This window comes from Mytilinidion resinicola, assembly GCF_010093595.1.
Source record: "Mytilinidion resinicola strain CBS 304.34 unplaced genomic scaffold BDZ99scaffold_12, whole genome shotgun sequence".
Taxonomy (NCBI): Eukaryota; Fungi; Ascomycota; class Dothideomycetes; order Mytilinidiales; family Mytilinidiaceae; genus Mytilinidion; species Mytilinidion resinicola.
The window spans coordinates 1,041,924-1,068,545 of record NW_022985448.1 but is presented as its reverse complement, the minus strand read 5'-3'; the positions used below and the strand labels follow the sequence as shown (position 1 = coordinate 1,068,545).

General features: G+C 50.8%; 12 protein-coding genes across 12 annotated transcripts; 7 read left to right on the top strand and 5 right to left on the bottom strand.

Annotated features, from left to right (window-relative positions):
* Positions 1 to 820: 820 nt before the first annotated feature.
* On the top strand, positions 821 to 2,003 carry BDZ99DRAFT_509735 (NAD(P)-binding protein; the record flags this gene model as incomplete). Its single annotated transcript, XM_033724427.1, has 3 exons — positions 821 to 1,065; positions 1,130 to 1,161; positions 1,219 to 2,003. The coding sequence occupies exons 1-3, from the start codon at positions 941 to 943 to the stop codon at positions 2,001 to 2,003; spliced, it is 942 nt and encodes a 313-aa protein (XP_033575469.1). The 5' UTR covers positions 821 to 940.
* A 388-nt stretch (positions 2,004 to 2,391) lies between these two features.
* BDZ99DRAFT_57025 (uncharacterized protein) lies at positions 2,392 to 3,375 on the top strand. Its single transcript, XM_033727969.1, has 3 exons — positions 2,392 to 2,696; positions 2,837 to 3,192; positions 3,356 to 3,375. The coding sequence occupies exons 1-2, from the start codon at positions 2,505 to 2,507 to the stop codon at positions 2,987 to 2,989; spliced, it is 345 nt and encodes a 114-aa protein (XP_033575468.1). The 5' UTR covers positions 2,392 to 2,504; the 3' UTR covers positions 2,990 to 3,192; positions 3,356 to 3,375.
* Positions 3,366 to 4,218, bottom strand: BDZ99DRAFT_522047 (Hly-III related protein; the record flags this gene model as incomplete). Its single annotated transcript, XM_033725676.1, has 4 exons — positions 3,366 to 3,521; positions 3,575 to 3,668; positions 3,727 to 3,969; positions 4,025 to 4,218. 4 exons carry the CDS (start codon positions 4,216 to 4,218, stop codon positions 3,366 to 3,368), a joined length of 687 nt encoding a protein of 228 aa, XP_033575467.1.
* A 129-nt stretch (positions 4,219 to 4,347) lies between these two features.
* Positions 4,348 to 4,642, top strand: BDZ99DRAFT_464371 (uncharacterized protein). The gene is made up of 2 exons (XM_033720293.1): positions 4,348 to 4,407; positions 4,471 to 4,642. The coding sequence occupies exons 1-2, from the start codon at positions 4,375 to 4,377 to the stop codon at positions 4,591 to 4,593; spliced, it is 156 nt and encodes a 51-aa protein (XP_033575466.1). The 5' UTR covers positions 4,348 to 4,374; the 3' UTR covers positions 4,594 to 4,642.
* Positions 4,643 to 6,998: 2,356 nt separating this feature from the next.
* BDZ99DRAFT_56983 (uncharacterized protein) lies at positions 6,999 to 7,674 on the bottom strand. Its single transcript, XM_033727930.1, has 2 exons — positions 7,293 to 7,674; positions 6,999 to 7,217 (listed from the first exon to the last, which is right to left on the bottom strand). Exons 1-2 carry the CDS (start codon positions 7,523 to 7,525, stop codon positions 7,064 to 7,066), a joined length of 387 nt encoding a protein of 128 aa, XP_033575465.1. The 5' UTR covers positions 7,526 to 7,674; the 3' UTR covers positions 6,999 to 7,063.
* Positions 7,675 to 9,291: 1,617 nt separating this feature from the next.
* Positions 9,292 to 10,644, bottom strand: BDZ99DRAFT_56959 (uncharacterized protein). The gene has a single exon (XM_033727900.1). It carries the CDS (start codon positions 10,500 to 10,502, stop codon positions 9,378 to 9,380), a length of 1,125 nt encoding a protein of 374 aa, XP_033575464.1. The 5' UTR covers positions 10,503 to 10,644; the 3' UTR covers positions 9,292 to 9,377.
* A 637-nt stretch (positions 10,645 to 11,281) lies between these two features.
* Positions 11,282 to 13,819, bottom strand: BDZ99DRAFT_572355 (uncharacterized protein; the record flags this gene model as incomplete). The annotated part of the gene is made up of 4 exons (XM_033728188.1): positions 11,282 to 12,405; positions 12,464 to 13,493; positions 13,540 to 13,659; positions 13,710 to 13,819. 4 exons carry the CDS (start codon positions 13,817 to 13,819, stop codon positions 11,473 to 11,475), a joined length of 2,193 nt encoding a protein of 730 aa, XP_033575463.1. The 3' UTR covers positions 11,282 to 11,472.
* A 546-nt stretch (positions 13,820 to 14,365) lies between these two features.
* On the bottom strand, positions 14,366 to 16,354 carry BDZ99DRAFT_489158 (FAD/NAD(P)-binding domain-containing protein; the record flags this gene model as incomplete). The annotated part of the gene is made up of 3 exons (XM_033722964.1): positions 14,366 to 14,639; positions 14,697 to 16,094; positions 16,143 to 16,354. 3 exons carry the CDS (start codon positions 16,352 to 16,354, stop codon positions 14,366 to 14,368), a joined length of 1,884 nt encoding a protein of 627 aa, XP_033575462.1.
* Positions 16,355 to 17,740: 1,386 nt separating this feature from the next.
* Positions 17,741 to 19,435, top strand: BDZ99DRAFT_522041 (phosphoribosylamine-glycine ligase; the record flags this gene model as incomplete). The annotated part of the gene is made up of 5 exons (XM_033725675.1): positions 17,741 to 18,011; positions 18,087 to 18,212; positions 18,446 to 18,850; positions 18,906 to 19,193; positions 19,251 to 19,435. The coding sequence occupies 5 exons, from the start codon at positions 17,741 to 17,743 to the stop codon at positions 19,433 to 19,435; spliced, it is 1,275 nt and encodes a 424-aa protein (XP_033575461.1).
* A 1,327-nt stretch (positions 19,436 to 20,762) lies between these two features.
* On the top strand, positions 20,763 to 22,529 carry BDZ99DRAFT_446006 (transcription factor Tfb4). Its single transcript, XM_033717952.1, has 4 exons — positions 20,763 to 20,838; positions 20,913 to 21,773; positions 21,854 to 22,212; positions 22,295 to 22,529. The coding sequence occupies exons 1-3, from the start codon at positions 20,793 to 20,795 to the stop codon at positions 22,048 to 22,050; spliced, it is 1,104 nt and encodes a 367-aa protein (XP_033575460.1). The 5' UTR covers positions 20,763 to 20,792; the 3' UTR covers positions 22,051 to 22,212; positions 22,295 to 22,529.
* A 207-nt stretch (positions 22,530 to 22,736) lies between these two features.
* BDZ99DRAFT_464365 (uncharacterized protein) lies at positions 22,737 to 23,641 on the top strand. Its single transcript, XM_033720292.1, has 5 exons — positions 22,737 to 22,844; positions 22,891 to 22,930; positions 22,986 to 23,063; positions 23,122 to 23,229; positions 23,293 to 23,641. Exons 1-5 carry the CDS (start codon positions 22,839 to 22,841, stop codon positions 23,598 to 23,600), a joined length of 540 nt encoding a protein of 179 aa, XP_033575459.1. The 5' UTR covers positions 22,737 to 22,838; the 3' UTR covers positions 23,601 to 23,641.
* A 694-nt stretch (positions 23,642 to 24,335) lies between these two features.
* BDZ99DRAFT_572351 (uncharacterized protein) lies at positions 24,336 to 26,325 on the top strand. Its single transcript, XM_033728187.1, has one exon. The coding sequence runs from the start codon at positions 24,570 to 24,572 to the stop codon at positions 26,052 to 26,054; it is 1,485 nt and encodes a 494-aa protein (XP_033575458.1). The 5' UTR covers positions 24,336 to 24,569; the 3' UTR covers positions 26,055 to 26,325.
* The last annotated feature ends 297 nt before the right edge of the window (positions 26,326 to 26,622 follow it).

The following is a 26,622-nucleotide window of genomic DNA, read 5'->3' as shown; positions in this document are numbered from 1 at the left end:
GCATGTCAATAGCAGCGGGAGAGGGCTGTTCTTTTCCCCAACCGGAATACGTGATCTGCAAGTATCCCCGGCATCGCACCTAGCGTTGATGCATGGAGTGAATGCAAGCCGCTGCAGTCTAGGAATTACATCCCCAATTACGCGTGAACGATAATTGGTCAAGCTCCAGGTTGGTTGCATATGTAGGCATGGGCTGCTACATAATGCTTCGCGATATATAAGGACACGTAACTCTGCGGAGAGCTTGCAAAAAAGCGGCGAGGATGATTGATTCGAGGCACTAGCTGAAGGTTGCGGGTTTTTTTTTGCTAGATTGCGGACTTGAAGGAGCCTCAATGGAAGGCGACCGTGAAAATTCCTCTGTCAAAGCTCTTTTCCTCCTCAAGGTCTCTGCTGAGCGCTCTTCAAATTCATGTTATAGGCGACGCTCTAACTCCTGAAGCTCTCCCCGCGTTGGACCGTCGATTGACCTAGGCATTTGTGTAGAGCAGAAGATATGGGAGGAGTGACCAGCCTAGCGCGTATACTCAGTCGGTCAATCAATAATTCACCCAGAGAGTGAGATATGCAAAGGTGATGAAATTTTGGATGAAAGGAAGTGTCATATGTCTAGTAAGCCTGAGCGATTGACCGAGAAAAGAAGAGCATGAACGATAGAGATGAGCCGAGTATGCGCTCAGTTGGGATGATCACAGCGTATACGAGTTGTTCTAGCATGAGGGGGAAGTCTGCGCGAAGTGGAGGGTATTCGTCCTAACCCGATCTAGCGAGCCTCGGTCTACCCCAGAGATTTGACCTCACCTCTACCTAACCCCGCTGCCATCAACATGAACTCCTCAAAGCCGGACCTACCCTCTCCTCCCCTTCCAATTGACTGGATGAATCGGGAAAACACTGCATACTATTCTAGATCTCAAGCACGAACAACATACTAACAGCTATGTCATCCGCCCCGAAGAAACGACTCCAAGCTCTGAGCGAGCAGCTCGTCAAGAAGCCAGAAGACCCGGGCATGTTTGAGAACATACCCAAGCTGCGTCACATAGCTGGGGACTCTGTAGGGCCGTAAGATAACCCCCTAAAAGCCCCAGATCTCTCAAGAAACCCCTCGAATCTGACGACATTACAGTCGACTAAAAGACAAAGTCGCAATCATAACCGGCACGCATACACCCCCTACCCCCTCCCATACCCAGCCCTGACAGAAGGGTCCAACAGGCACAAACTCCCCCATCGGCATCGGCCGCGCCAGCGCCCATCAATTCGCCCACAACGGCGCCCGCGCCCTCTACCTCTGCGACTACAGCAACGAGCACCTGCCCACCCACAAACGCGAAATCGAGTCCCTCTACCCCAACGTGGAAATCCACATCCGGCAATTTGACGCGGGCGACGAAGCCGCCGTGGCAGCCGTTGTGCAGGAGGCCGTCGACACCTACGGCCGGCTCGACGTCTTCTTCGCGAACGCGGGAATATCAAGCGCAAAGATCTTCTACGAGAGCAGCGGGGAGGAATTCATGCATATGATGAAGACGAATGCGTTGAGTGTGTTTTTGGCGGCGAAGTATGCGAGCAGGGCGATGTTGATAACGAGCGAGGGGAAGAAGTATCCGTCGGGGAGTATTATTGGAACGGCGAGTGTGGCCGGGTTGAGGAGTAATGCGGGGCCGACGGATTATTCGGCGAGTAAGGCGGCGGTTGTGTCGATTATGCAGACGTGTGCATATCAGCTCGCGGGCACAGGGATTAGGTGCAATGCGCTTTGTCCAGGTGTGATAGAGACGGGGATGACGAAGGTAATGTATGATGCTGCGAGGACGAGGGGGACGGTAGGGAAGATTGGGCAGCTGAATCCGCTAAAGAGGGGCGCGGTGCCGGATGAGGTAGCGAGAGTTGCGTTGTTTTTGGCGAGCGATGAGGGGAGCTATGTCAATGGGCAGGCGTGGGCAGTGTGTGGAGGGCTAAGTGCTGGCCATCCATTTGTTCCAGGGAAGCTGGCATAAGGGAGCAAAATCTGCCCGCTGCGGCGTGGAAAAAAGAAGCAGGTAGAGGTAGAGTCAAAAAGGAATCGACCCGAAGTGCTATACCCCTGATTTTTTCACTCCTTGACTCCTCCCAGTGCTCACGTGGTCTGGGAAAGATAATCCTCCCGCAGTCCAATGGCTGTTGCTGTCAAACCGTGACAGCTCACGAAACATGGCTTGGAAGTCGGTGCGGTGGCGAGGTTCTCTACAAATTCCCCAAAGCTAAAAACATTATGGTGTAGGAGATGGATGCAGCCAGCATTCAACGATGATGCTGTCCAACAGTATTCAATACCGCAAGAGACCATGCTCTATTCTCCAAATTAGTATAGTGCCATGATAGGGCAGTCGGAATGAGCATGTTCACGTGTATACAAAGATGTTCTCTATCATTCGTTCCTTATCATGATCAGCACCAATTGTAGTTGAAGACCACAACCGCGCACGAGACCGAGTTCTCCCATTGGGTGGGGGGGGGAAATGGGGAGGTGTTTTTGGATCCCACCACCAACTCTTCCCATGATTTTGTACATCTGGGTGTGTTTGATCCCCCTCTTCCACAGGTTTACACAAGATGAAGAAGAAACGTTGGTCATAGAAAGACTCTTATACCTCAAGGAAAGAGAACCATCAAAAGTCACACATGAAGTAGGTCCAAGATCACATGACCGGGTGTGTGAAATGTTTACTCCAGTCACCATCAGATTCCACATCCAGACAGTCTGATCGTCCTCGCTATTCAAGAGTGGATACGAGTCATTTCACATCGTCAATCCCGCAGAGAGAACTGAGTCTGACATTGCGATGAGCAGTGCGATGCATCGCGTTACACCCACACATCAATCATCTCGAGAGGTGAACGGAGCTCGAGCATCGTCACGCGCGCCTGTTCTCGCACGTGCTTCTGCCTTGGTTTGGTGACCAGTCTGGCAAGTCTTGGCCGCCAAGGAGACCCTGAGTGTTGAGTCCAGAGGAACTGAATTTTCCGCCCATTCGAGGCTCTGACCACGTTTTCGCAGCTAACTCAACAACCAGCCATCGTACTACAGAAAAAACACCGGGATTAGCTGCATCTCATCGGAGAGAATATTTCATGGGGTTTTGGAGAAACATCTCCCTTTTCTCATCGAAGTAGTGGTGGGGTCTGCGAGCAGAGTTAGAAAAAGTCGTGCGCTATTACCAAACTTAGGCCCGTGCGTGGTATTCGAATAACACGAAACTTAACATCGTACATTCTCCATCCATTTTCCATCACTCGTCAATACAAAAACTCCCCTAGCACGATAGCTTGCTATTCCCATGATATGGACGTAACTAACGCCTCGAAGAAGCGGACCGTCATCAACCAATGCAAATATCCTTCTGCTGCCGCACCTCCCCGAATGCAGATATCAGGCCAGCATAGTGCACAACACCAGCCAGCAGGACCATGACATGGAATATCTGATGGCTTGCGCCCACGAAATCGAACGCGTAAGGGTACCACCGCTCTGGTATCTGCGTCTTATTAGCGAGACTGATTGAAACACTACTTCATCTTCAAGACGTACCCTGGCCGCATAGAACGCAGCGCCGACTATGTTGAGAGTTCCCATCAAAAGCATCCAATCAAGCGACATACGCTTCATCTGGATGTCCATACCACTAAGCAATATACCGTGTGCGATAAAGATCAGTTGCTGATAATCCTAGACCGGCGTACATCATCGCTCTCCAGGTTCGAAACGTCGGAGATGAGAAGCGAGGATGAATCGTGAAGGTAATACAAGCACCGGCCATCACAGAAGTGAGCAGCCAGTAAAAGTTGCGGATAATGGCATCGCAGAAGAAGCCGTAATATATCGATGCGATGCTAGCGGACCACATCAACAGGACGATCCCGAAATAATCGAGCTGGTTGCCCTTTATCGCCCATCCCGGGCTGTGGTTCCAGACAATATGGCAACTATCTGGGCTCAGCAAAGTTGTCTTTATCTTTTGGCAGAAGGGAAAGAACTCACCTCGCAGAGCACACGAAGCACATCGATACCCCAAAGAAATATAGCACGAACAAGACGATGTCGAGGAACTTTGCATACTCATTGAGAGCGTACACATGATGGTAGAAATGAATTGGGAAAAAGGCGAACATCGCTGCCCCAAATATATGCGAGTCTATGTTGATCGTTTCATTGTGCCAGTGGAAGATGCTCATTACTGAGCCAAACAAAGAGCCTGAAGTTGGCCTGCTCTAGTAAGCTTCACCTTTAGAGATAGATTTCGAAGCTTACCGATACCCGCAGAGCAAGTATTCATTTTCTCTGGTCGATGTCTTAGAGGAACGGTCCCAACTTAATTATCATTAGTTGTGATGGGAATAGCTTCACCTACCGCTGCCAATCAGCTGCAGTATATGTCAGGCTCCGCAGTCTTTGCACTATTGTTTTTCAATGTCAGCATTACTTACGAATCTCTTCTATTGTCAACAACCGCTTTTCAAATGTGCCTTGTAGTGTCAATAGCTCTGCCGTTTCATCTTCACTCATCGACACAACAAACTCCGATTTCCCACCTGCAGAACCCCGCTTGAAAGCCATAAGCACGTCCGAAGGAACCATCTGGCACAAAAGAAATATTAGAAAGGCGAAAAGGACTCTACACGTGAGATGCTGTCTTTTAAACGTTGCCGCCGGACTCTAAGGGTGCGTTGTCTTCCTCTTTAAACCCATGGCACAAGGGGTTTGTCGTGTTCCAGGCTTGTGTCGGACTCGGCCACTTGCAACACGGCACAAGTCGGAGGTGGGCCCTAGTCAGAGAATTTACCGCATGTGATTAGCTAGAAGAGTTCCAATGAGCAATAGAGGGCAAAGTTAGATGCCCTTATATTCCTTTATTCCTTCCTTTGCACCATCGATTTGCAGGCTTAGAGCTAGCAATATATACACCCGAAAAGAGGCTTTATACGCGCTAAGCACCCTGGCACATGGTAGGAAGTGCCTAATCTTCTTTGTTACTAACCAAGGGAGAAGGAGGGGGGCGGAGTCGTGGATGAATTAGGTTTAGCCGTTATATCCCTGTCCACCTGGCCTTTGTTCACCCAAGTAAGCACGTTTCCTCTAAATACTGTGGTTCTGGAATGAATCAGTCAGCCTGGAAACCGGCAATGGCTGAAGCGGTCTATCAGGTTCAAGATACGCGCCGTGGCCCTGGTGCCTCAGCCTTGCTCAGCATGCTCAGCATGCTCAGCCTCACAATTCTGCCTCGCAGAAGTGTTCTTCGTGTCGAATAAATTTACGAAGTCCAAGAGCTCCCTTCGCAACATGCGTCGCACATTTCCAATGCTGCCTCTCATGCTACTAGAACTATGGCTCTTAAGCACCACGGCGTATTGCACGTACTCATCCTCGTCGCCGTATTCTCCAGCCTTTCAACGTCCCAAACCGTGTTTCCAAACTCCAGGCTCGTAATGTCGTCACTAGGACCTCCAACATCAAAGCCCACCTCCAACATCACAAAGCCAGAACGTACCTACCTCCCTACCACGGGTGCTTCCCCAGATCCCCTTGGTATAAACCTGATCAGCGGGTTTTATGGCCCCGGCTCTTGGGCGGGCTGGTTCCTCGCCATCACAGCGTCCTACGTACGGCTGGGCACGAAACCCGACGCAAAAATCGATCCGAATACCTGGCTTTTTCTGCTCGGCATGAACTGGGCGGCCATCGATCTGCTCCGTAACATCCACATCTTTTGGGATAGTAGTAGAGGAGAAGGAGAAACGGACAAAGGCCTAGGGCAGGTTGCAGCAAGTCTGTCGTTTGTCTACTGGGGGAGTGTCTACACGCTGCCTCAATTCCCCCTTGTCCTAAAGATCGGTGAGGGCCGCAAAAAGCCGCTCACGCAACGTCTCATCACGCTCATTGTCGGCCTCATGCTCCCTGCGAGCGCGCACACCGCAGTGCTCTTGTCCTGGCGCTGGCCGCCCATCAGCACCGGGACGCCAGAAACGTTTCTTCGGGACGTCAACATCAATCGCATTCCATTCTTCTATTATGAAGGCAGAGACAAGGACATGTACGAATTCGCCATGATGGGCGCGCTCCCCTTGGGCTGTCTGACCCTGGGGATTGTTCTGATTGGGTTGTTCAGTATTACGGTCGCCCACATTTATGACCGAAACATCTTGGTCCGATACCTCTTAGACCGAGCCGCGAAGCATGAAAAGGCTTTTTGGGTCACCTACTTCACCCTTGGAGTCGTTTTCGTTGCGCCTTTGACGATACTCCTGTTTGTTAAAACTTCCAAGTTGGTTTGGACATGGATGCTAGGCATATATGCCTTCCCAATCGTACTTGTCGCCTCGTCTATTTTGCTGTTCTTTTCTAGTTTGGGTTTTATCTATTTGATATGTGATTATTTCATTATTTCTCTGATTCAAGGCTTCAAAAATTTCCACAAGTCATGTTTCTTCATGCCATGTGCGCCGCAGTCAATCACGGAGTGGGATCAGGCTTACAGTCTTATGGTAGGCTTGGTGTTGCTCTTTGGCATCGAAATTGCGCCAGCGGTGATAAATCATAGGAAGGAATTGAAGGAATTTGAAGAGAACTTGCGTAAGAAGATCAACGATGGGATACGTAGGAGAAGTCTCGGGGAAGCGGAAAGACAGAGCATGGATATTACGAGCGCGAGAAATCACGGAATCGAAGGGGGTGACATAGAGATGGGGCCTTTGACACAACATGATGATGAGCCGGATGCACCGTTGGAATTTGGCACGCCGGAGCGAGCGACATTGTATGACGCATTTGCGGCCTCCGAGGAGGAATTTGGCACGTTCGAACACGCGGATGTGGATGTACATGTAGGCAGCCGGAGACGTAGGATATCTGGTGACAGATCTAGGACTACTACGGCAGATGATGGGGAGATAGGAGACGAAAGATATATGATGTCAGGTGGCCGATCTGGTGCCTAGGAATTATATTCTTGAAGATTGAGGAAACTTTCGTCCGCCGAGTAAGAGAGGCTCGTACTTCCGACCTCACGCTCTAAAAATTTCATTAAACGCAGCTAGTGCACTCCTGGCACAAAAAGCTCGTAATCGCAGCACCCGCATCCACAACCACCCCCTCCGCATCCGTGAAATGGTGGAGCGTCGCCTCTCCAGGCGGGTTGATGAAAGCATCACCATGCAACGTGCATGATTCTGCGGTACTAGTAGCCGTCAGCGTTACCCCTCTCTCAAACACTCTCTTTACTCTCTCCCTCAAGCATAAACAGTAAACTTACTAAGTAATCCTGCAAAAAGCCCCTGAGTCTACTACAATCGAGCCTACGTTCTTGTAGTACGGCGCTGCGAGCGTATGGCAAGTGTTATAGTCGTAGACCGCATACTCGCAGTCGCTAGTGGAGTTCTCGCCGGTGCAGAATTTGACGCCGCCCGGGGTGGCGCGTTTAGATTCGGTAGGGAGGGCAGCGGCGAGGGTGAGGAGAGCGGCGAGGGCGGCGAGGGTGAACTGCATTTTGATATCGGTGGTGGTGTTGATATGTGAGCGTTGAAGTTTTAGTGGATTAGGTCGGCTGAACGAATGAAGTGGTTGATATGAAGCGAGTGAAATAGTGATTGATCGCGGTTATTGAAATTTCGAGTCCGGGCTGAATTGATGGATATTGTTGATACCATTCACAAACCGGCTCCTCATAGGACTTATATAACTAGTTCACGATAAGGGGGCTCAGATGCTCGACTGTGCGTGACTTCTCCCCATCCTCCGAGACAGCCACGTCACGAACTGCTCCCTACAAGCGGTGAGGCATTAGTCCTATTATTGATCTAGGTAACTATCGCCACATTTCCCAATACCGATACGTCCGCAAGTACTATGTCTCTCGTGATTAGACAGCAAATACGAACGATTGAGGTCCCAGCATCCATCCATGCAGGGACAAAGCGAGGCTGACAGTGCAGCGAGCAGCGAGCAGCGAGCACCGAGACCACTTTTGTCATGGGTACAGAACACAAAGGGCGCTTCGTCGGTGTGGGGATATCGAGAGGGATAGTCGTTGGCCGGGAGCGAATCTGACAGAGATCGGACTGATGTGCATAGCGCTGCGCCACCCGTGTGATCCTTGACGTGGGTCTGAGTGACGATGTCTATTTTTACTTGCCCCACACGACACTTTGGGGAGAGGATCAACCTGGCGGAGTCGCGTTACTGGGGAAGGTAGCATTTCAATGTTCCTGGGATGTCTGGCTCGGGTGGAGCAAGAATTCTTCGCAGCAATGTCCACGGACCGTTGATAGTTGCTGGTTGAATCGTTGTTCCTGATTAGTTGATCATCCTAACGCATGTTTTGACCGTCTCTAGAGCGTGTGCTCGGATTCAAGGGTTTGTGGAGAATCGAGCGAAGGGTGATGTTGAAGGCTGGAGGTTGGAACAGAGTGGATAAGAAGTGGGGAAGTGTATTTCAACCAATCAGAGCTCGCCTGCATTCATCCAAATTCTACATTTGTACCCATCTATATTTGCTTCTCCTCGCCAATAAAGATGCAGTCCTCACACAGTTGTTTCCAGTCCGTATATGATAAAAATATGTCTCCTTGTAAAATACTAAAAGTGGGCAGGCGAAGTTACAGAAATGTCGAGATCGAGCAACTTCTCGCAGTTCTATCCGGCTATCATTCACTGCAACACAGGCTTTCTCAGATGCATATTGCTATTCAGGCATTTGAAGTGCCTATCAAGATTCAATTCAGCAAGAAGGTAGCTTAGATGTGCTGCTCAGCATAAATGAGTAAGTCAAACAAACGCAGCGAATCGAAAATATGTAATATAGTCCAATCACAATTCAATCACCGCTGTGATACATCGCTATGGAATCCAACCCACCTCGACTCAAATCCAAATTAACTCGTCGTATATATTGAATCTAGAGCACCCAGACCCACCCGTTTGGTTTTCAGACTTGAGAAGAAGATGGAAAAGAATAAGAACTGGAAGACCGTAAACGTTGAAATCGGAAATGGAAGAGTAGAAGAAATAGCTAGGATTGGGCATTCTCAAGGAATTGAATATACACACACCACCTTCACATGCGCCATGATGCAAAATAAAATATCAATTACCCGTCTCAACCCAGGCCCTAGAGAAGAAATGAACCGAAAGGAGTCGAATAGAATCGAGGCTACCTCTAACCCCTAGCATTCATCCGTGAGACGTCATGCATGACAAAGCCATCCCATCAGCTTCGTCGCTCATATCTGCTCATGCCTGTGCCATGACAGTCCTGGCACGCCTTTCGAACATCCAAAATCCGTGCCTCTTCGCCATGAACACAACCCTTACCTTTCTCGCTATACGCTCGCTATGTTCGCTATGCTCCCACAATCCCCACCCCATTCGTGTCCATCGGACTCCCGCCTTCACCAACTGCACCTCCAACCGCCCCAGTCCCACCGCTCCCGTTAGTTCTCCGCCGCCGTCCAACAAGCTTTTTCCTCCGATCTACCGCCTGCCCTGGTACCGCGTCCGCCATGTTCGAGTCCTCATCCCCCATCTCGCTGCCTCCTCCTTCTCTGCCGTCCCAGAATCTCCGCGTCTCGTCTAGATCTGTGATATCCACCGGCCGCATCCGTAACCACTTCATTCGCGGGCCACTCTTAGCTCTCTCTGAGACACGGAAGCCGTAAATGCGTGGCTCATAGATGTTTCCCGGCCCTAGACCTGGCGCCAGGTTTGACGGGCTGATGCCGTTGATAGTGAGGGGTAGAGGATTGAGAGCAGTGCCGGCTTGGCCAGACGCCTTCTGGGCAGCCTGTATCGCTAGGAGGGCATCTGCGGCGCCAGCGGCCGATTGCCGTACTGTGCCGATTTCGAGTTCGGGAAATGTCATGAAGAAGAGGCAGCCGAAGGTCGTACCAAAGAAAGCGCCGTCGACGGTCTGAAAGCGGGAGTTCGGGGGCGTGTAGACATCGAGGCAGCTAGGGCAGAAGAGCTTGACGGTTTCCGAGCCGGGCGTGTCACTGCAGCCAACGGGGAGCACTTTGCACAAGTTGCAGAACACGCGAGGGCATGTGCCGAAGTGCTGCAGCTCGTACTTCTCTGCCATTTGTTGGATCCCCGGGCGCGAGGTGATGTAGCGCTGGTGTATCAGGCCATATAATAACTCGGCGGAGCTCTCGATGACGCTAAGGTCGGATGCCATTCGCAGGTGTCTCCGGTCGCTGGCTCGCCGGTAGCCGGTAGGCTTGTCGTCGCCTAAGATGTCTTCGTCCTCATCTTCCTCGTCCTCTTCGTCATCTTCATCATCGTCGTCTTCCGGCTCCACATCCAGAATCATCTCTAGAGCTTCTTTGTACATAGGCACTTGTGATTGTAGGCCAGTGAGGTTGAAGTCGTCCTCGATAAAGTCTTCACTCACTTCTGCAAAGTATTCATGGCCGAGTAAGCCGCAGAAGGATGATATCCAGGATTCAGCGACCTGGGAAGAGGAAGACATGGTGTGGGGCGCAGTATGCGCAAGGTCGCGCTGCTGGATTGTAATGGGTTGGATCTATATAACAGGGGACTATCCACGGCGTGGACAAGTGCGAAGGGCCTGCTTTCGTAGGTAGTAAATACGGAGGACGTTGAGCGTCGGCGTGGTGAGGTGGGAATTGCGCGCGTGGGGGTGTGATGTTGTGGGCGTCGGAGTGGGGAGAGCGGCCTCCAGGGAGCGGAACGCGGGCTCGCAAAAGGGCCAGGAAGGCGCGGAGTCGCCAAAGGTTGCGATCGCAGAGGATCTCATGTAGTAGGGCGCATGTTACCAACGGCGGTCGCAAAGGCAGGGAGAGGCGTGGTGATACGGAGGTCGCTGAGGTGGCTGCGGGGTGGCTTGGGGTAGGCGTCGAGGAAGAGGCTCGGTGAATGCGGCTCGCGTTGCACGCCTGGCGTAACTGTGCAACTTGGAGGGGGCGGAAGGGATGCGGAGGGGGGCGGGTCCGTTATGGGTGGTGTTTGTACGAGTTTGGGAGATGATGAAGCGTCCCACCAACCTCGACTGTCATCCAAATTCCTCCCCTCCTCGTCACGTGACTGTTTTAGCAACATCAGTAGTCATAGAGCGCCAGTTGCCATACTGTGATAGGTTGAGTACCCGCCACTGCATTAGTCTTCTTTTGTGTCTCTCATGGCGGTCAGGTATTCCATTCAATTCTTTACTCCTTACGCGAGCGCTTGCTGGACTACGTAGGTATGTCGGAACATTTCACGAACTTGGAAGCAACTTTGCTAGATGATTGGGCTAGAAGTCGAACCATATTTTTCTCTACCAAGGAATGCCCGTGTCTCTATTTGTCGCCCCTAGAAGCTATCCCCTAAGTTCTGATCCGTGGTCAATCCCAACGCCCAAGGCACATACTAGCCATTCAACCACACCTAGATACCTAGCTCGACGAGCTATTCCTACGCCACAGATATCACGATACCCATCAAAACAAGTCCCTCATAATCTTTGAGAGTTCATCTTCATGCCCAAACAACGTCGGCATTAAGTCTCCTGTCCCCATATCGGCCCCAGACATACCGAAGCCGTTTGCCAGCATATTCGGATAGGACCCCGCGGCTTCGAAGAGATTCGTCAGGTCATTCGCCATGCCGGCTGGACTGGCATTCTGCAAGGGGCCGCCTTCCCGGCCATTTGAGAAGATGGCCATTTCGTCGACCTGGTGGCCTGCCAGACCGGCCATGGCAACCGCGGCGGTGGAATGCGCGTCGTCGGCAGATATGTTGCTCAGATTCAAGCCAAGCTTCGGCACGATCTCTTTCAAGCCTCGTATCGTCTTCCACAGCCGCTGCGAGACGTGGGAATCCGCCGATAGGCCACGGACGAGGTCTAATGCCATGTAGAACTCGTCCCGGCATTGGCTGCTGAACTGTGCCGGTGCATGGGAGACCGCGAGGAAGAGAACCGCAAGAGCAGAGATAAGGAAGTAATTGAACATGACCTGCTGTGTCTTGTAGATATCTGAGGTTTGGTTCGTGTGGGTCAGTATACGAATGGTATCTTTCGCAATGCTGACTACAGTCTGCGCGTGATCCATGTTCTCCACGATACTAGTAGCTGTGTGGAGGACTGGTCGATAGATGACTATCCGCATCTGGTTGGCCCTGAGATAGAGAGCCACCCGTAGGCGTGACACTCCACGAGTGCTCGGGGAAGCCTTCTGACCTGAATCTGGGTGTACGTATTTCAACGAGTCCGGTACCGAGCGGTGCCATTGGAGGATCTGGTAGTCAAGGTACCCTATGTCTTCTTTACTGATGTTGTTTTGCGTGCCATCAAAATTTGCGACAGATTTCCAAACTTTGCTCCCGATGTGGCTGTAAGCAACCATCAGAGTCAGGTATGGAGTCGAGTTGTTCTAGAGATCTGTTAGCGCATCCAAGGAATATGGTCTCCCCGGGAGGTATTGGGCTTACCGGCTTAGGCAATTGAGGATCGATATCAGAATCCTGCAAAGCTAGTCCAAGCCCTGTTCCGAAACTCCACCTCCTGTCGAGTACGTAAACTGCCCAAAACGTTCGAATGGCGCTCTGTCGGTCCTCTTCATCATGGAAGATGAGGTTGTACGTTTCACGGCGATGAAGGCCTAGCTCTAAACACTGTCGTGCTGCGAGTCCGCAGACGCGCCAAGCAAGACTCTCATCCGAACGTTCCAACTGGAAGTGATACATGCTTGTAAGCATGAGCATATGAATTCCTCTCAAGGTGACCGGAGCCAGGAGGGTCGTTTCAACCACCGTCTGGACATTCTGAAACAACTTCTGGCCGAGCTCGCTCTTACCATATCCTTCGAGGACCAGGGCACTCGCTAGTATGAGCTTAAGCACACTAGTCTGCTCGTCCATAATGGCATCCCCACCAGGTTTACCACTCTGCATAAGTCCTGCTCTACTCGCCGCATCGATGAAAGTAAAGAGCATTCCGGTGTATTCAGATATTTTCTCGTGGTCGAGGAAGGGATACATCATTCCCATCTCCTCATGCCACACATTGACAAGCCGTGTCGCTTCTTCTTTGCTTAGTGACCAGATAGGATCCTTCGTAGCATGCAGCACAGCTCTTGGTAGCCCAGAGCTCCCCAATGGGGGTGGAGATGCTGCCGGCGTTTGGTCTTGCGTTCCAATTTCCTCATCTATCCCTCCTGGCGGGAAGATCCCCATTGTCTGTAAGCTCGATTTGGCTATCCCGAGACTGAACTGAGAACTTGTAGGACCGTGGAATTGAGGGTGTCGAGCGTGCGAGTGGGTTCTTTTGTGACCAGAAGATGATATATAGCCCGAGTTCTGTGACATAGACATAGATCTGCCATGGTCGTGCCCGGTGAATGGTGTGCCTTCAGTATTTGGGGATGTGCTGACTTGGGTTCGGAGGGAGCTGATGTTCGCGAATAGCTGGTCGACTTGCTCTTGGAGCGATGATATATGGGCATCCATCTGCTTGAATTCCCTGTACTGGGTTAGCACTTTCATTTCTCACAGAACATGTATCTTACTCGGATTCCTTGAAGCTATTGCAGCAGTTCGGCGCATACATGCACTCGAGCGCGAGGTTTCCGCATCGCTGACATGGGTTCTGGCCATTGCACTTAATCTTCCTACGTTTGCATTCATTGCTGTCGAGAATTATTAGCTGCATTCCCGTAGCCCCATGTGCGCATCCTACCATGCGATTGAGATGTATCGATTGCGCTTTGCGCGCGGCTGAGGCGTGAGGTCGTCGTGTTTGCGTTTCTCGGGGCCATTTGTCGGACTGATACTCTCGCTGTCATCCATCGTTGACGACAATGTTGATGTGTTTGGTTTGATCGTGGTGTTCGGAATGGATTCCGCCTGAATGACACAGCGGAAGTTGGTGTTGAAAGTGTCGCGCTCGGGCCGTTTGGTGAATGCGGGGAAGACGTCTCCGCTTACGGGCCTTTGGTTGGCTGAATGCCAGTAATTGCCGTGAATATTCTATATGCACAGTAAAAGGACATTAGACTTCAATTCGACGGAGAAACTAACTAGTCTTTGTCAGATTAGGCACGCTCGTTTTAACACTCCTCCATCCAATGTTGGCATATCAAAACGAGCGGAGGATCCTATATGCTTTGGTCACAGATCTACGAAGAGCCGAGGGCCCGATTTGAAGCATCAGATCTTATGAATAACATTCAGGGTTCCAAGTAGACCTCAGTCAAAACGGTCCACGAGAAGGCTATCCCTCACGCGGAAGCATAATTGGAGACTCTAGCATTCTACACTTCCAATCTGCTCTGAGTTGCCTCTTCTGGACGCCCTGTTCTTGATAGTACTATTTGGGTGGTACGTATCAACAATCTAGATACTCTGCAGAGCATTCAGCAGCTGCTGGATTCCTCTCAAAGCAGTAGCTAACACAACAACAAGCGAATTTCGAATGAAGTCTCTAATGCCTTTAGGAGTAAGCCTCCTCTTCTTGGCCTGATACAGACCCGTGAACAGCAGAATCCAGCTGAGAATACGAGCGGTCTGTCTTAGCCGCCTCTTCGTAACTCCTTTGGATGTGAGTGTTATGTCCCAGTCACTGTACTTTGGAAACATGCATCTCCATGCAAAGTCGAACTGAGTATATCTGAAGAAGAACAGTTAGTACCTTACGCAGTCCATATAACGATTTCAGTGAACTTACGGGTACACGGTAGAGTTCCAACCCTCATTGACATACCAATTCTGACATCCGCCAGTGGTCCACACCATTTTCTTCAACTTGTTTTGGATTTCTTTCGTAAATGCCATCTCCGCTTCATGCTTGACCTCAACGGCGCTCGCTTCTCCGTTCAGGACCTTCCTGATGAAATTGATGCTATAATTTACCATGCCCTCACTTGCTAGCACGACGGAGCTATGACCGGTGGCAGTATTTGGACCAAATATGAGGAAGAAATTAGGGAATCCGTCCATCGCTGTTCCCTGATATGCCTGGGGACCACCTCGCTTATCCATGGTGTCGATGAGATCGTTTCCGTCCCGGCCAACTACTTTTAGAGGATACAGCCACTTGGTAGTGTCAAACCCGTTGGCCAGAATGATGACGTCCGCGGCGATTTCTCTCGCGTCTGTTGGGATCTTCGAGTTTGCTTTCGACGGGGGAGGATAGGTCGATCCAGGCCCGACTGTCACACTGTGCTCGTTGACGCGGGTAAGAGGCTGCGTTGTGAGGTCGACATTTGGCTCTGCCAGGCAAGGATACCACGTCGCGTCGAAGATCCTCCTCTTACAGCCCACCCCGTAGTCTGGAGTAAGGATTTCGTGATATTGTTCGGGGGCCATCTTCTTTATTCGTTGCACCAACTTGTCTTCGAGCTTCTTCCTCTCTTTGATGGACCACTCTGAGACACCAAAAAGTCTGAAATCATACTCGCCACCTAAGAAAACGAGGGTCCTCATTAGCCGCTGAAGGCCTGGAATGTATGTGAAGAGTGTCGGAGACCATTTTCGATAGGCTTCGTCTCCGCCAGGAGGAGTGGCCTTGGGGACTACCCACGGTGGCGATCTCATAAGTTGCGTTACCGACTTCGCATTGAAAGGCGCCTTCGTGAGTTTCGGTACGAACTGAATCGCGCTGCAGCCAGTGCCTACTACAACTACATCCTTGTCTGTGAAATCTACGCTGTCGTCCCATCTCGCAGAGTGGAAGATTGGGCCCTTGAAAGTGTCGTATCCAGGTATGTCATCTGGCCAGCCGCGTGGCTCCACTAGGCCACCAACAGCGCTAACAACGACCTTTGCTCGGACGATTTCTGTGCTTGAGTATACCGCGGACTCTCCACGCTCGTTAAGCACTTTCGAACGGTCTTTGTGCCCTAGATCTCCCATTCCGTGGACGAGGTGGCGCAATTTCACCTCCCAGAGCTGCTCATCTTCAAGCCATCGGCACTCTTCGACGTCGGTATTGAGCTCGATTTTATCGAAGATGCCAAACTTCTCACATACATCGTGATAGTAGCGCACGATTTCAGATCCAGGTGGGTAGAGGGTCGTCCATGTGGGGTTTTGTGCGAAAGAGAAGGAGTAGAATACAGCAGGTCTGTGGATTGATGAGTAGGTGCACTGCACTTTCAGGGAGCGGACTTACACATCACACGCGACGCCTGGGTATCTGTTTATCCACCACGTACCTCCGATGCCCGCCTGCCTGTCGAAGATCCGGAACTGGTCGAATCCTAGCTGCTGCTTCAACTGGCAGCCCATAGCTATTCCGGACTCCCCAGCCCCGACCACTATGACGGGATAGTAAGTGAATGCATCCTTGGCGTATCCGTTTACACGATGAATTGTTTCCGGCATGGTGGGCAATGAAGTCAAACACTCGAAGGTTTGAGGACTCCACCTGTGCTGAAGTTCGTACAAAAGCTATAAATAGCTCCTCAAGAGGAATTTGCGGATGTAGCACAGCAGGTCTACTATTCTATGAAGGCCTAGAACAGCGAAATTGAAAGTCAGGACGAAGTGGCAGCAAAGCAGTCAGTGATCAATTTCGAGACACATTATGGAAGGTAAGACTTGCAGGGCATAGTAGAAGTTGAGAGCAAGAAAGGCAGGTATGAAAAGGGCCTCGGCTCGGGAGAGACACCTTCCTGGCAAACCCAAAGTAGTACGATGATCACCTTAGCTGCATCCCATCGCCTCCACCCCCGCAACTGCGGGGTTTCAGTGGCTTGGAGATCCCAGTTTCCTATCACTCTCTACCCGGCGTGCCGGCCACCATGTATTCTATCGTGCGGTCGAATGGCACGCAGGTGGTTATTACGATGAAGAGCCCAAGTGTGTGTAAATAAGGGAATGATAGAATTTACGCCGCGGAAAGATTGAGTTCTTTCAGTTCCTAGGTACTAGAGCCTGTTTTGATATCGAGGATCTGCTATAGACTAGCGATATAGACTGGAGTCTTCGAGCATAATGTTACTCACGTTGAGCGTGTTAATCCGATGGTATGCAACTTCTCCTAAAGATACCTCTCGAATACTCCCTTACGGCTCGGATTGACTTGCTGAGCCTTACTCCTCCGCCCACCCCTGCCACCAAGGGGAGCTCATTGCAGTCTGTGCAGCAAGCACTCCATACCATCGTATAGTAATTAGGACTATATGACAAAGTAAGGTCTCTAGTCTGAGTACTGTCTGACGTGATATATCGCCGTATTCCCCCCGAACGAAGCTGAAATGGTCTATCCGAATGACTCGAGGAATACTACTCAGAAACAAGGGGGGGCCTGTCTGGCGGTTTGGCATCGAAAAGCAAGGAAGGTTGACGAAACCAGGGGCTTAAACTGTTCTGGTTTTGTTCCAACATATATGTCTAAGTTCACTGCCGGGATGATCTCAAGCTTTGGAGCACTTTTGCTGACCCTGTCTTGAGTCAAGTCAAATATTCGTTTACTCTCTTACCAGAAATGGGGAGTGCAGTAGGACGGGATTCTGAATATGAAACACTATGAGATACGAGCTCTGCAAATACGAGGACCTTCTATGGCCTGGTGAGTTGGGATGATGAAGCATGGAGGTAACGAGCAATGCAGCTGAAGATAGGAGCCAAGCGCTAAGGTCAATGTGGAATAGCCGAGCCAATCAGCCACGCTAGGACAGATTGGCGCACCTGCATCCGAAGCTCGCGAACTATCCCCTTTCAAGAGACCATACGTTCAACTACTGTTTCTCTTAGCACCAACTTAAGATGACCTCCTCGCTGGCAAAGCAGTTCAATGTGCTTCTAGTGGGGAAAGGTGCTCGAGAACATGCCCTTGCGTGGAAACTGAGTCGTTCCCCTTCCGTAAAGCACTTCTACGTAGTACCCGGCAACGGAGGAGCAGCAGCGTTGCAAAATGTTTCCAACATAGAACATGTGGCAGCAAACGACTACCAGAAGCTTGTATCCCTATCCAAACAACACGAGGTCGGACTCGTGGTCGTCGGGCCAGACGATGCCATTATGGATAGAATTGAAGGTATTTCACAGACAGTTAGTACCATGATGCGCCTCTCATTCATTATGAGCTTCCTTTCCTCTAATATGTATCTAGGTGGGGTTCCCTGCTTCGCCCCAAGTAAAGAAGCTGCCGGAATCGAAGGCTCGAAGACATATGCCAAGGATTTCATGAGGAGACACGGTATTCCCACAGCTGAATACAGAAGCTTTGAGGACGGAGGTGAAACAATGCATTGAACGAGGTAAGTGATGTATTGGATGAGCATCTATCTAGGCTACGTACGCCGTATATATACTCTCTGTGTGTGGAGGCTTACTAAGCCGTACCGTAGAACTGTGAGGGCTAAGTATAAGAACCGTGTTCTATATCTAGGTAGCCGAGCTAGCCGTACCATACTCCGTAGGCTAGCTGGCTAAGAATACGTACTCCGTCAAGCTTCGATAGATATGTAGATGCGCAAGCATACCTGAATGACGAGAGCACTAATAGTAGGGTTGTCATCAAAGTGGACGGATTAGCCTCTGGCAAAGGAGTAGTGCTTCCAGTAGACCGAGCGGAAGCGCATCAGGCGCTGAAAGACATGATGCTCGGCGGCAAATTTAGCTCGGCCGGCAACTCTGTGGTTATCGAAGATTACCTTGACGGTGACGAAATAAGTGTCTTGACCTTAAGCGACGGAAGAACGAGTAAAAGCTTTCCCTTGGGACAGGACCATAAACGAATATATTATAGTAACAAAGGCCCTAATACCGGAGGAACGGGTGTTAATGCCCCTGTCCCATTTGTTAGCTCTAAGCAAATGGCGGAAATCGAGCGCAAAATCCTTCAACCGACTTTTGAAGGGCTCGAAGCTGAAGGTAAATACGTTTCCTGTCAAGACGCATTAGGAATTATTCATTGATCTTATGACAGGTCGTACCTTTGTCGGAATGCTGTTCACTGGGATCATGCTCGCGTCTTCTGGGCCAAAAGTCTTGGAATACAATGCTCGTTTTGGAGACCCAGAAACGCAAACTATGATGATGCTCCTTTCGGACGACGATTTCGCAGCAATTCTACTCGCTTGTGCTCAAGGGAAGCTACACCAAGTGGAACTAAACATAACCCCTGGCTTCTCATGTAACGTCGTTATTGAAGCAGGCGGTTATCCTGAAGAGTATTGTAAGGGCGATGTCATCACGTTGAGCGATTGCCCTCCAGGTTAGTGCCTTAAGCTCCGATTACTGCACTCGGAGGCTGATCTGAATCCAATGCTAGGCGTGCAAGATTTCCATGCTGGGACCCAATATGAAGACGGCGTGCTTAAAACTGCTGGTGGTCGAGTGTTTTCCGTTGCTGCGAGAGGTGAAACACTCGAAGAAGCAGTTGCGACTGCATATCAAGGGGTGGAAAGTATCCAGTTTGAAGGCATGTTCTACCGCAAGGATATTGCAGCTCGGTAAGACCACTAGATGCGGCCAGACCCCTAATAAAGCTGACGAGGAGCCTGGCTATATCTTTGAAGCCGGATCGTCCGTGAGTGTGTATTCCTGCATCTGATGTCTTCTTGGGGATGGCCAAGAAACTGCACAAGAACGGCTCGGTCAGCATGCGGACTGCAAGGAAGAAGCAAGCATTTCAGCCCGTCAACTTGATTCTGTCCTTATTGATCCATCCGATGAAGACATTGTTGTCGGCCAAGCCAGACTTGGTCTCTACAGCAGGTACATCTTCTGCGTGGGATCGAAAACGCATGTATATGCTTGCTGAGCCACTGACTGGGGACCGCGGCTTGCTGAGAGTTTAGAAAAGATGATGCTACTTAAACGCGAGCCACAATCGACCAACGATCGCTGATAGTTAAAGCACTTCTGTTTGGGGCAAGACTGGGAGCATCTTGAAGCAAAAGCGGGTTGTGGAGGGTTCTTTACCTGATCCGAAAAGGCAGGCTATTTCGACACTGGAGATATATCAGTTGGTATCGGACGAAGAGTCCAACGTAGAGATCAGGCTTAGAGTATAGTGACTGGTGGGAACTCAGCATCGCAAACAACGGATCAGCCAGTAGCTTTCGACTCGTCACCGAAATAGTCTAGTACTACATATTATAAGATTTGAAACCTGGAGCCTAAAGGCACAAGCAGCTTTAGCTGATGCTTGCTGCTCAACTAAGTTTCTCTTCGAATCTCAGGGTGGTTAGAAAGGCACGAATACTAAGCACCGACTGAGACGAAACGCGCGCGACGAAACGACACATACAAAACCACAAAGAGCCCTAGGGCTGATGCAGTTCAAGAAAAATGGGACTTCGCATTCTGTTACTAGGAGCCGTTACTAGGAGCCGGCGGTAGAGAGCATGCATTGGTTTGGAGATTGAGTGATTCCAGTCTCGTGGAAGCAGTCTTCGTAAAACCTGGCAAAAGTGGAGCCTCGAACGGCATACCGAGAACTGTGAACGCTGTTTGCGGATGGAAAAGCAACGATTTCACCCCCCTTGCCGGTGGAATGATGTTCGATGGAAGTGACGAGTAGTGCAGTGAAGATAGGAGCACAGGAAGGGGAAGATACGGCACGGCCCAATTCCGCCCTATGACGCTCGGACCACTTGGACCTTCGTGAAAATGTCGTCGTACCTTTGGAGCTTTCGATGCTTGAACGTTCCAGCAAGGTCCTTGCAACACCAGTTTTCCACAGCTCTTCCCTCTCACCGTGCAGTAAACCTATCTACTCATACAGCTCCAGAGCCTAAGATTTGGTTTCTAGGACATGAGTTACCTCTCGTATCCGCGTCAAAGCCAGCAGTTTTAGAGCATCAGCACCATGAACGCCATCGACGGCACTGATCGCCATATCAAGAGCACCGATGGTTCGTCTTCACCAGTGCAACTGTTTTTCCTTCTCATCATGCGTATGCTGTGTTCTATGACTGACCTTCTTTAGGCCCGCCACCATCCCTCCTCACCATCATCCTAGACACGAATCCGTTTGCCTGGGCCCACCTATCGTCGACACTCCCACTCTCCTCCGTAGTCGCGAACCTCCTCGTCTTCATAAATGCTCATCTGGCGAGCGGGAATGCAAACGAAGTCGCCGTTATCGCAAGCCACAACAAGCGAACTGCCTGGCTATACCCAACACCAGTCTCTGCCCATAACACAAACGGGCATATCTCTGCGCAAAATGGGGCCGCTTCACATACCCAGAATGCGAACAAATATCAACCCTTTGCTGAGGTTGAGACGAATCTTCTATCTAATCTGGATGATCTCCTAAAAACAACCACACCCGATGATCTATCAACCACAACAACGCAAATCGCGGGCGCCCTCTCCACTGCTCTATCCTACATCTCCAAATCCACCATCAGGCACTCTCCCGTAGATCCGACTCTATTAAAAAGTCATGCCATCCTCATCGACGATGGCAACCTCACTTCACAACGTATAAACCTCGTGTCGCGGATACTCGTTTTCAGCGTCTCTGGAGACCTCGCCAGCCAGTACATTCCCGTAATGAATGCCATCTTCGCCGCACAACGCCAACGTATCCCCATCGACATCCTGAAGCTCGCAGGAGACACAGTGCTACTACAGCAGGCATGTGACGCGACTGGTGGAATTTACATGGCACCTGAATCTCCTCAGGGGTTGCTCCAATACTTAATGATGGCATTCTTGCCGGATGCGACAGCTCGGAAGTCGCTCGTACTACCAAGTGCAGGGAGCGTGGACTTTCGCGCTGCTTGCTTTTGTCACAGGAACGTCGTTGACATCGGCTTCGTATGCTCAGTTTGCTTGAGCAGTATGTATCCCCTCCTTCACGTCGCGGGCAACCAGGTCCACCTCCTTACCTTCTGACCTGAGTCTAACTTTGCGAAACAGTCTTCTGCTCTCCCAATCTTCAAGACTCTACATGTTTAACATGTTCTTCCGTCCTTTCTCTTAGCAGTGCCCTCACAGCAGCACCGGCGCTAATTCCCCGAAAAAAGAAGAAGCGAAAGAGGGCACCAGGTGATGGCAGTACTCCCGGTGGAAGCGCGACGCCCCTGCCCGGTAACGGTACACCGATGCATACCTAGGACTACATATACAGTATACTTTACTTGTTGCTGACGGGTAGTGGCAACATTATTTAATGATCAGTAGCATACCGGCACCTGACTTGAAATGAAAGAAAGGTTCGTGGGCAGTCTGCACTGGATGACGCAGTTCCAATATGTGTCGTGGTTTTGAATGCTTTGGTACGTTCATGCGTGACTCACAAGCCCCTAGACCCAATTACCTACTTAACCAATCATTCTGCTTGCTGAACTAGTCATCTAGATTGATCAGTGGTTACGTGGCACATGCTACTGGAAAAACTCAGGGCATAGGGTCTTCGAGCCGAAGTGGTTGACCAGGCACCTATCAACAACACTACCTTGATCATATTTAGCTTGTGAGCTGTGAAGTGATGGACTATTACGCTATCACTCATATCGTCACTGTTTCTGCAGGAAATTGGATAGCTAGGTATCTTTCTAGTAGTCAATAACAGTTTATTACATACAAACAGGCCATTTGAAATTTCTCTTATCTAGCACCCATCTTTAGTCATCTATTGCAAATTCATGCTTGCTCAACATGCAACTCGGAAATGAAGCCTTGAGATATCCATCCGATCTGACAAGGGGGCCGGTAATGGCGGGGTATGCAGGGGCCGAATTTCTTGGCAGGAACCAAACTCAATGACGTCGCATGTTCGCACTGGACGCGACGTCCCGCTGACATCCCGCCTTAAAGACCCTCGTTCGCGCAACCTCGCAACATCACAAGTGACTCTCTCACCATCTTCCTATAAACACAACTCCTCTTCTCGTTAATCACCATGGACGTAAGTAGCTAAATCTCGGACGTGCAAACGTCGCTGACAATCGCAGGTCTACTACTTCTACACCTTCAGCACAGCGGGATGGATGGGTACGGCGATCGCGAATCCTATGCAGGGCATCTTCACTCACTAACTGAATAACAGCTCTACAGGCGGCGCCGCTCATTATATCCCCAACTATCATAGTCACAATGCTCTCCCCCGAAGTCAGGGAGCCATCTAGTACGCCTGCTACCTGCACCACTTTCACGCTTGGCATTATACTAATGAGCGTGCCTAGTCCTCGAAGTCTATTTCTCCCGTAGTCTAGGCTTCTCCCTCATCACCATTGGCATCCTCGCTGTTCTCCTTACGGGCTCCGTCCCTTTGAGCTCCCGCCTCACAGAAGGTCTGTATTCTTCCCTTACCCTTTCTAGCCTAGAGTCCTCACTAACGTGCTGCCCACCCACAGCCGGCGGAACCACAACCGACCCCTCCGACCCCAAAGCGCCATATGCTGTCCCCACACTCATGGTCACGCTCATCTTCCACGCCACAATCGCCTTTTATACCTACGCCTTGTGGACGCAGACGGGCGTCACGTCGTTTGCCCTCGGGACTACGTTCAGTGCTTTCCTCGCTGTGGTCGGGGGCTGGGTTATTCTATTTGGAAGTAGTAGTGGGAGGATCTCGAGGAAAACGGGGGCGGACAAGAGGACGAGTGGCTTCCCGTTCAAGAATGCAGAAGCGTCGAAGAGGCACGTGAAGAAGGCGTTGTGAAAGCGAGATAGGTAGGTAATCGGTTAGCGGTGGAATTGGAGAAAAGTCTAAACAGGGTACATGGTGTTAGGAGCAGTCTTGACTTGGCCCTTTGAGATAGCAATACATGGTATAGCAAAACCTTTCTTTTCTCGAAGCTTAGATGAGGATGTGAGAAGACGTAGAGGAGATGTGTGATTTTTGTGTTTCGTGCTATTTTGTAAAGAGCCACAGGCCGTGCTCTTGTAGGTCCAGCATTTCCTAAGCGCGGTCATGTTCTCAAGGATACTAGCACTATAGCCAGCGGCTGATCCCGTTATAGATCCTGAAGAATTGATGGCACCCTGCGCAATTTCTTAGAGGCGGAGAGGTCAGTTCAAGTCCACCGACCAGCGGCGTCGGCGGCCTGAACGCCTATATTTCGTCCCTGGACATATGGTCGCCACTGCTTGGGGGGCTTCAGGATCCTTTCATGTACCTTAAGGTCTTTACAAACAATCTCCTTGCCAGTAGTAGGTAGACGTCACTCTCTGTGGTTGCCGGTGAGCTCACCAGCCGCCTCGTCCACTATCAGAGCACTTTCACAGTTCTAAAAGTGCCCCCAGGTAGGTGAAGCGAAGAAAACTGTTGTTTCGTTGCTGTCACAGCGCGGGTGGCGCGTTTGGTCGCGTCTGTTTACTTTGACGTCAATTTAAGTCTTCTCTCCGCCCCACCTCCAAACAGCTTCACACCCACCTTCTTCCACCTCACCTCACTCAAGACATCGCGATGGGTCTGCCCTGAGGCGCTCATCGTCTGCTGCTGTAATCACCGCTCCTCTGTCATCTGCCTCTGCGCAGCGCAGTCCTCATTGCCTCACCTTGGTATGTCGTTCGCACCGTAGGCAGACATGAAAACAAACTCACCACAACAACAACAACAGCGGCCTCTCTCCTCTAAGCAAGCACCAGCATCTCTCGGAACGCCGTCGCTGGCTACTAATCCTTCGCCATGGCCTCAGAAGCAGGAGATATCACCAACGGGTCCTCAAAGACCTTCCCGAGCCCGAAGATCTTCCAAGAGGCTGTGCACATTGAAGTCGGTCCTGAGGGTGCGAAGTTCATCGTACACCCTCAATTGCTTCTCGCTACCGCTGGCTTATTCCACCGTACCGGTGTTGCTGGTGCCAAAGATCCCATCTCACGAATCTTCAAGTTCGGCAACCGCGATCCTGTCCAATTCGGCATCTTTGTTCGATGGCTCTATAAACAACACCCACAGGTCGATCGATTCAACATCATTCTGGGAGCCTATCAGTTCGCTATCACACTTGATGCTCCAGCCTTTCGGAACTACTTGCTCGGGCTCATGTGCAATAAGCTGGTCGAGCAACAATACTTCCCCAGTGCGACGGAGTTCAAGGAGGTCTGGGAAAAATCCGACGACCTAGCGGCGGTCAAGAAGCTATTGCTAGATGTCTGTGTCTGGGGTACGGCGCAGCCTGCTGCTGGGTGGAGCGAGTTGTTCAAGGAAGTTCCGCCAACTTTCGTCATGGATTACGCTGTGGCGCAGGCCTCCAAGGGAAGCCGGGAGGCTCCCTTCACCAATGGCATCAAGCCCTACGAAGACGAGGTTCCTGCCAACCGTCAGCATCCATACCACGATCGTGACGCCAAACCCGATTTCCCGGACTCTACGTTCGCCAATGCCATCCAAGTCAAAGTCGGTCCAAACGGCGAGGAGACCTTTTTCATCCATGCTGCCTTCTTCCGTGGCCTAGACTCACAACTCGACGCATTGATCACTCAATCGGAGAATCAGCAGGGCGATGTGAATCTACCCCAGACTACAGCGGAGGTCTTCGGACCTGTTGTTGAGTCAGTGTACTTCGGCAACAACGATGTCTTTAACTCCTTCGCCTTGGCCCCGCCTGTTGAACCTGTAGCGGAGCCAATGGTCATCGATCATACGGACGCCGAATCTACTGTTCCAGTCAATACATCTGCCACTACAGAATCTACAGACTCTAGCGAACCTGAAATAGATTGGCCAACACGTCCGCATTCCCGCTATGAGACACACCGACCGGTTCTTGCCCAGCCTCCCACAGCTCCCGCAGCTTCCGCAGCGCCAGCAGCGCCCACGTATTCCCACGCTGCCCCTCCATACTCTCGCGGCTATGCAGGATCCATCAGCGACAGCCCCGAATACTTGCCCTTGCCGCTCGGATGGCACTTCTTCGTCTCAGATTTCCGCAAGCGACTCTACGTTGACCAGATCACAGGAGCGTACACTCAATGGGATCCTCGTGCTGTAGGAAAGCTTCCGCAGGGATGGGGTGTCCGACTCGAGATGAACGGAAATGTATGGTTCGAGAATCCTGCCTCCAAGGCTAGGTCCGAGGTCCACCCGTCTACTTCGAAGGACTGGACTGCGGCTCGTATTCAGACGATGGGGAAGCGTAAGGCAGCTTTGTTTGGAATGCCTCAGCAATAAGTGTTTGTGTTTGCTTCTATTGCGGTAAGCACATCACGGTTCTATGTCCTCTACCACAGACTGTCTCTCACTGACTGTCTACAACTGGTTTTGCTTTCCTATACGGGGTCGTTTGGTTGTCAGTGAGTACCTGAATGGGGGCCTTGTGGCGTCGATTAGGGCACAAGATGTAGGGACCTCATACGGAATCACTTACGCCTACTGGTTGGCTTTCTGCACTAACGAAGTTCCATTGGAACTAGACTTGCTTATCAAGTCTACTAATCAGAATGCTTTCCTCGATACCTCTTTCTATGCCTGTGAACACTCAACTGTCGCTTTCGAGGCTGATTCTTATCATCATCTAAGACATAAAAAATGCCGCACGACGTAGATTCAACTCGTTCCTCAAAGCTCAAGAACATGGATCAGACTCGTTTTCGGAATTTCAATATCGTGAATTGGGCTCGCCGCAAAAGTCCAACGCGTAGGCGTAATTTCTATGCACGCTGGAGGACCACATGTTAGCCATCTATTACTCGGACTTGCATCCTGAATCACAGACCCTCGGGCTATGCAACGCCCACGA

Excerpts from the sequence above, each read along its gene's own strand:
- BDZ99DRAFT_57025 (XM_033727969.1), top strand. The coding sequence starts at position 2,505 with ATGGGGAGGTGTTTTTGGATCCCACCACCAACTCTTCCCATGATTTTG. Across the intron at positions 2,697-2,836 it reads GTCCAAGATCACATGACCGG|TGCGATGCATCGCGTTACAC; the intron begins GTGTGTGAAATG and ends TGCGATGAGCAG.
- BDZ99DRAFT_464371 (XM_033720293.1), top strand. The coding sequence starts at position 4,375 with ATGGGAATAGCTTCACCTACCGCTGCCAATCAG. Across the intron at positions 4,408-4,470 it reads CACCTACCGCTGCCAATCAG|GAATCTCTTCTATTGTCAAC; the intron begins CTGCAGTATATG and ends AGCATTACTTAC.
- BDZ99DRAFT_56983 (XM_033727930.1), bottom strand. The coding sequence starts at position 7,525 with ATGCAGTTCACCCTCGCCGCCCTCGCCGCTCTCCTCACCCTCGCCGCT. Across the intron at positions 7,218-7,292 it reads GCTTTTTGCAGGATTACTTA|TACCGCAGAATCATGCACGT; the intron begins GTAAGTTTACTG and ends GACGGCTACTAG.
- BDZ99DRAFT_56959 (XM_033727900.1), bottom strand. The coding sequence starts at position 10,502 with ATGTCTTCCTCTTCCCAGGTCGCTGAATCCTGGATATCATCCTTCTGC.
- BDZ99DRAFT_446006 (XM_033717952.1), top strand. The coding sequence starts at position 20,793 with ATGAACGCCATCGACGGCACTGATCGCCATATCAAGAGCACCGATG. Across the intron at positions 20,839-20,912 it reads CCATATCAAGAGCACCGATG|GCCCGCCACCATCCCTCCTC; the intron begins GTTCGTCTTCAC and ends GACCTTCTTTAG. Across the intron at positions 21,774-21,853 it reads ATGCTCAGTTTGCTTGAGCA|TCTTCTGCTCTCCCAATCTT; the intron begins GTATGTATCCCC and ends TTTGCGAAACAG.
- BDZ99DRAFT_464365 (XM_033720292.1), top strand. Across the intron at positions 23,064-23,121 it reads CGAAGTCAGGGAGCCATCTA|TCCTCGAAGTCTATTTCTCC; the intron begins GTACGCCTGCTA and ends GAGCGTGCCTAG. Across the intron at positions 23,230-23,292 it reads GAGCTCCCGCCTCACAGAAG|CCGGCGGAACCACAACCGAC; the intron begins GTCTGTATTCTT and ends GCCCACCCACAG.
- BDZ99DRAFT_572351 (XM_033728187.1), top strand. The coding sequence starts at position 24,570 with ATGGCCTCAGAAGCAGGAGATATCACCAACGGGTCCTCAAAGACCTTC.